General features: G+C 30.8%; 1 protein-coding gene across 2 annotated transcripts; it reads left to right on the top strand.

Moving 5' to 3' along the window:
• Nucleotides 1–510: 510 nt before the first annotated feature.
• Nucleotides 511–1,236, top strand: LOC111688174. 2 transcript variants are annotated; one of them, XM_046946560.1, is made up of 2 exons: nt 511–905; nt 989–1,128. In XM_046946560.1, exons 1-2 carry the CDS (start codon nt 621–623, stop codon nt 989–991), a joined length of 288 nt encoding a protein of 95 aa, XP_046802516.1. In that variant the 5' UTR covers nt 511–620; the 3' UTR covers nt 992–1,128. The 2 variants fall into 2 exon arrangements, with proteins under 2 accessions (XP_046802516.1, XP_023306420.2); XM_023450652.2 differs by having other exon boundaries at nt 520–1,236.
• Nucleotides 1,237–7,155: the final 5,919 nt, after the last annotated feature.

The following is a 7,155-nucleotide window of genomic DNA, read 5'->3' as shown; positions in this document are numbered from 1 at the left end:
CTGAAATAAAACTGAACTAAAACTGAGTTAGAAGTGAACTAGAACTGAACTAGAACCGAACTAGAACTGAACTAGAACTGAACTAGAACTGAACTAGAACTGAACTAGAACTGAACTAGAACTGAACTAGAACTGAACTAGAACTGAACTAGAACTGAACTAGAACTGAACTAGAACTGAACTAGAACTGAACTAGAACTGAACTAGAACTGAACTAGAACTGAACTAGAACTGAACTAGAACTGAACTAGAACTGAACTAGAACTGAACTAGAACTGAACTAGAACTGAACTAGAACTGAACTAGAACTGAACTAGAACTGAACTAGAACTGAACTGAACTAGAATTGAACTAGAACTGAACTAGACCTGAGCTAGAATTCGGTATTCTCAACAATATATTTTTGAGAATTATTAAAAAAAGTTTGAGAGCTGCTGGTTTATGTGTAATAAAAAGGTTTATATGAAAAGCAAAGTATACATTTTAAAAAATATCAAAACAAAGTTCGTCATAAAATTTTTGTCATATTTTTTTTTTTTTTTGGAAAAATTTATTTTATTTTGCGTATAAATTTTTTAAAATCTTTTATAAAAATTTCTAAGTGAAAATTCTTTAAAATAATGCCACCAGTAATTAAAGGAAAAGATGTCTTAAGTGCTCTTAACGAGCTAAAAAATCCTTCGAATTTAAACGAGATTGTAGATCACATGTCTGCCAAATATGAAGCCAGCAAAACGGCTTTAGCTGCAGCAGTTAAAACTATTTTAGATGCAGGTGTGCAACATGGCTACATCGAGGAATCGGATGATAAATATCGTACCGAATATAAGCCAACTGAGGAAGTGAAAGATGATCAAATACAAATAAATCCTGCGGAGCCGCAACGTCAAGAATCAAATGAACAAGTAGAAACTTCAAAAAATAGAGAAATTGCGGTGAGAAATAAAAAGAATTGGACGTGGAAACGTCCTTATTTGTTACATTCCAGTGAAGACGAGAATGAAGATGAGGATATGGAACTACGAGATCAAGGAGATTGTTGTGGTTCTAGATATAGAAGACGTTCACGCAGCAGGGGTAGACATGGTAAAAGTCATTCGCGCCGCCGTACCAGACGACGAAGACGAGAATAGTTTTTGAAATTTTTGTTTTAGCATCAATTTTATGTTTTTTTGTAAAGTTTTTAAAGTTTGGGTGAAACTTATATTTTAGAATAAATTTTCTTGTCACATTTAATTCTAGAGAAGCTTTAATTTGTTGACCACCACAGTTTGTCTTTTTCAATTTTAAACACTTGGCAACTCTTTGCTACCTCAATTCGCTGCAGTAAATTACAACAATAAAGTAATACATCCTTAAACAAGAAACACATAATTTACTTGGGACATATAAATACTTTCCATATTATTTTCTAACTATCATCATAAGAGTACTTATATCCTTAGAAGCATCCCTCTTAATACTCCCACATGCACACAAACAAACTCATATGAAAACACGCCAATTTGTAATTATAACAAGGACTTACGCACACACAAACATACATTCACAATATGACAAATTTCTTCTTAGGGGACACATTTAGTAAAAGGAATTTCCATTACCTTACGAACAGGAGGTGGAAGAGTAAGAGGAGGTATGGCATGAGGTAATTATAAACGCCCCATAAATGAAAATAAAAGAAAAGTACAAAAAGCTTAACATCCACATACACGATTATGTACAATAAAAGAAGTAAAATTTGTATTGAAATACCTTGGCTATTAATGAAAATCGATGTTTAACTACTCGTATTCTTCTTGCCAGCTTCATTTTCCTTTAACCTATTAAATGTTTAACTGTTAATGAAACTCAATATTTTATATAATTGTACGTAGATTTTTTACTGTTATTTTCGTTGTCCTGACTAATGTCCTTTTTATGTTTTCATTTCTCTTCTTTCCTTTGCTCCATTTATTTGTTGCTTTAACAACAATACTTCATTGTAATGTGTTGAGGTGTTACCTTTAATTGCCAAAAACAATGAGAAAATAACGACTGGTAGTTTTTATGTTCGACATCCTTTGTGTGTCCATAGTAGATCTTTGGAATACCAAAAAAGATTTATGTCATTTTATGTAGTTCGCGTTGAAGAATTGGTGGGGGTATGTGATTTGTTGAGAGTGCTAATGTGTTGTGTTTTAAAATGCCTTGTTAGAGAAGAACTTTTAGTTTGGTTTGACATTTTGGTATGGAAGAGGCGTTTTTCGTTGAGAGACATAAACAACTGAACTTTGACATTTATTGCTGTTTGTAATTTTAGTTTATTTTGCAGACAGGAAATTTCTTAAAACAAACAGGAATAATGGAAAATTTTTACTCGCTAAGGTAATCTAAATATATATTTACAGAACTTACTTTATTCGTACAAAAGTATTTACATTATGGGTTCTTATTAAATTCTAATACGATCTAGCCATGTCTGTCCGTCTGTCTGTTGGCAGCACGTCAGAGTCCGAACGGACTGTGTGAGAAAGTTGAAATTTTCAACATGTCCTATACGTATAGTTTGTTTGCTATTGAAAATGGGCAATATCGGTAACCGCATAACCCCCTTAAAAATGGCCCTCCACTACAGCTTTACCAGTTATAACTGTTTTAAAAATGCTAGTATAGTGATAAAATTCTACATAAATCTTTTAGAAGCTAAATTCTCTCTATCACATTGTATGAGGATCAGTCAATAATTGACCCTACCTCCCTCATATAAGGTCCCCTTCTAAAAATTACCAGTACAGCCATTACTGCCTTAAATATAAGAGTATAACGATGAAATTTGACATAAGCAAGTTTTTACGAGTCGAAATCTTTTTACCAAATTTTAAGAGGATTTATCTACAATTGACTCTACTCTCATATAAGGTCCCCCTCAGAAAATAACTTCAACGCTCATTACTGACTTGAAAATAAAAGGGTAGCTCTGAAATTTAAGAAACTAACGTTCTTCCAAAAGAATAACATTTATTACCACTTCAAAAGTTGCACAAATTGATTTTTTTTTACCTTCTTTGGAAGTGATGTTTATTGACCAAGCAATAAAAGAACTTCCAAAGAAGCGAAAAAGAAGTAGAATTTACTTCATGGAAGTACTGAAATAAACCTGAAGAAGTTATGTTTTTAACACAGGCTTGTCATAAAAGGGATATCCTTTTTATTTGATTCCAAATTCACTACATCTGAAGTCATTCGTAGGAAGTAATTTTTATGAACACAACTAATTTCACTTAAATAATATTAACATAAATTGGTTTAATTCAATAAATTTCAGTACAAAACAATTAAAGAAAAATTGTATTCTTTTCTCTTTTTTGGAAATTAATAAACACCACTTTCACAGAAGGTAACATAATTTCATTCTATTTTAGTTTTCATACACCAGCTCCACCATCCTCCCTATTTCAACCAAGGTAAGCTTGCTGTTTTTATTATTTGAGAAACTCTCACCTGCTGTGGTCTAAAAAATCCTTCTCATCCCAGCAAAAAAAGAACTTCCAAAGAAGCGGATAAGAAGAAGTATTTACTCTAGGAAGTACTGAAAAAGAATTGAAGAAGTAATGATTGTAAGATAGTCTTGTCGCAGGAGGGGTGTCCCTTATTTGTTTCCAAATTCCCTACATCTGAAGTCGTTCTCAGGAAGTAATTTTTTTGTTCTTTTTTTGAAGTTATTAGGAAGTGAAATTGTAGTATTATAGAAACTAATAGGACTTAAATAGTATTAACAATTAACTTCAAAATAAAATTGTTTTCGTAAAAAAAATTTCAGTGCAATAAAAAATATATTTTATTGACTTCACTTTTTTGGAAGTCAATAAACATAATATCTACAGAATTAAACAAAATCACTTAGAGCTACTTTTGAAGTGGTTATAAATGTTATTCTTTTGGAAGTACTTCATATTCACAAAGATATTCATGATTTTATTAATGGTTTATTAAGATCATTTTCTATGTCAAATACCTAGAACGGCCAATAACATTTTTAAACGTTTAGGAATACGGATGTAAACGTTTTTCTCAACAAACTTTAGCTTTAACAAAATTTTGTCGTTTAACTAAAAATAAAAACAAAATAACAAATATTAAACAGTGGCCACCAGAAATAAATGACATGTCATAAATCAAAGAAAACAAGATATAAAAATATCACACCCCAAAATATTTATTATAATCTCAGCAATAATTTTTACTGTAAATACTACAACTTATATTTTCGTTATAAAAACATACTGATTAAAATAGAACATAACATGTTTAACTAGTACTAACGTAGTAACTATCTATGTCAGTGATGGGCAAAACAAATATTTAATTTGCAGTCTATTTAAAAATGTATTTTGTTCAATGATACTGAAGAGTAATTGAATGAGTTTTTGTAAACGAACTAATATTTGTTTTCCACAAAAAAAACCCCATGGCTGATCTAAACTCACACAACTTATGATGGGACCAACAACAGTAGCAACGACATAAAGAAATTAAGTTTTCTCTGATATCGCAGGACATAAATAATTAACAAACTTATACCAAATGAATGATAAATACATTCACAAAACACAATCAGCTATAACAAGAATAATTCTTGATAAGTTCATTTAATATTTATGACAACTACTTGGGTATTCGTATATGAAAGATTTTTAAAAAGGGATATATTTCTATATATAGCAAAAGGACTTATGGCACTTGTGTTGTATGTCATTACACGTATCAGTTGTGATTTACGGCTTAAATAAAACAAGCAATTCTTCATTTTTTTTTTTTGGTTTCTTTAGCTGGTTGCTTATTTTATTTTGGCCTTCTCATCGCATTCCATTTACTTTTTTGATTACAAGTGATAAGAATTAAGATAAAGTGACCGTAAGTGATTTGCGGCGAAAGTGTAAAGGGAAATGTTTGAATCTTAAGAGTTGCCAAGAGGCAAACTTTTTCAAGAGAACTACAACACTAAGATATTTGAAGAGTTTTGTGTGGTTTTAGCGACAAATTTACCAATATTTAATTAGTCAAATGAAATTTTGTTCATATCACAAAACATTATCTCCTGGCAACCCCTTAAAAAATGCTTCCCAGTCTCACAGCTAATAAAGAACAAATACTTTTTGCAAATATGGAGACATTAGTCCTTTCGCTTTCAAGCACAAGTCATTGTTATTCTGTTGTCCAGAAAATTACTTTTCATATTTAATACATCATGATAAGAGATTCATAAAAACCAAATAGAACTCACTCCTCAGTGCATTTGTCCGAAGAAGAAAAGAAAAACATTGTAATAAATAATGACAAGTTCAATAAAGATTTATGACTTTTGCTTTTTATTTTGTCGAGTGCGTGTGTTGTCCAGTACGCCTGGGAAATATACGTATATATATATTGTACAACATACAAGGACACATGAGACTTTCGATATTTATGCAAGGTATCACTATCAGCTGATTGCAACAATAACAAAACTAAAATTATGTTTATCATTATCATTTGCAAAATATACAAAGCCACATACACTACATTAGGGTGGATTCATCTTTTTGAAAATGTTGGAAACTTGTGTTTAGATCGAGTTATTGGGAAGCTTGAGAAGCGCTCAAACCCAGAATACAATAAACTTGGTTCTATAGACGGAGACGATAGAATTTTATGGTCAAAACTATAGAAAATTTTTAGCATTATATAGTCGAGACAATGTAGTTATATAGTCACAACTATAGACGATTCCTTATAGCAGGCTATAGACGTTTCTATTGTCGAGACTATTAACGATCCGTCAGTTGAATAGTGAGCTTGCCATATTTGTTAACATCCCAGCAAAAGAATAACTTCCAAAGAGGCGAAAAAGAAGTAAAATTAACTCCATAGAAGCACTGAAAAGTGATGATTTTAACACAGGCTTGATTTTTTATTTGATTTAAAATTCACTACATCTTAGTTGCAAACGGATTTTATTGAAATATGTCCAAATTGGCATGTTTTTAAAACATCGGGGTCATTTTGATCCCAAGGCCGTTTAAGGGTTATTATTTTTTTCACTATTATTGTAAATATCGGTTGTTAATAAATAAATTTCTTAAGTTTTGTGAAAATCAACCCAAAAATAGAAACAATTTCGACTAGTTTCCATCAAAAACTGCAAATATTACAAAATTTGACCTTTGACCTTGAAGTTTATGGATTAATGGCGTCCAAATTGCACGAAACTCTTGATTTTAATTCAGAAATATGTGGACTAATAAATTTACAAAAGGTTCCATTTAAAATACACAACTATATGTTAAAAAGGCTAAATGTGTTTTTCTGGAAATCCGCAGAATTCAAATTGCAGGTACAGGCAAACTATAAGAGGTATTGACCTAATTTTTTTACTGTTTTATTCCCTAATCTGTTGTCCATAAATATGAGTTCTCCCAAAAATATTGAAATTTGTTTAACAAAGTATCAAAAAAATAAAATATGAATTTTGAAACGACCGTTAAAAATATCAAAATTTTTCGACCATAGCTGAGAAGAGGTTTACGTTATTCTATAAGGACAAAAACTCATATTCAAGTAACTACAGATGTATTTTAAGTAACACAATTATTTATTAGAATATTTTCAAAAATATGTTTATATTTTTATCACATTTCGAATTCAAGTGCTCTGAGACACGATAATGGCCTGGGGAATTTTTAATAACTTTTACATTTTTCAACCAATTTTTGTGTTTTTTTATCTTTTTGTAACGCTTATCCTGTGTACATTACGATTATTTAATGACAAAACTTTTGTGGAAACTGAAAAAATACATATTTTCCTCTTGTAAATGCATCTTTAAACTTCAGAGCCGTTGCGGCACCAGTTAACGTAGTCCTATTGACCTAAATTTTTGCACGACTTAATTTTATAACCCGTAGAACAATTTTAGGGGAGGGGGGCGTTCAAAATTCGAAACTTAGTTTTTTTGGAGCACTCTAGGCGAGATACATTATGTATTTCAGTACATTTATATGAAAAATGCGCCATTTTAGTAACAATATTACGATATCTAACAATATTTGAAGAGGGTACCAGACTCAAACCCTCACCAAATTAGAAATATATTAAAATCACAGTTAAATTCGTAAAATATCTGGCCAGATACAT

This window comes from Lucilia cuprina, chromosome 3 (genome assembly GCF_022045245.1).
Source record: "Lucilia cuprina isolate Lc7/37 chromosome 3, ASM2204524v1, whole genome shotgun sequence".
Taxonomy (NCBI): Eukaryota; Metazoa; Arthropoda; class Insecta; order Diptera; family Calliphoridae; genus Lucilia; species Lucilia cuprina.
The sequence above is the reverse complement of the archived record's forward strand: the minus strand, read 5'-3'. Positions and strand labels throughout refer to the sequence as shown.

What these genes read in the sequence shown, in the direction of transcription:
- LOC111688174 (XM_023450652.2), top strand. Translation starts at nt 621, where the DNA reads ATGCCACCAGTAATTAAAGGAAAAGATGTCTTAAGTGCTCTTAACGAG.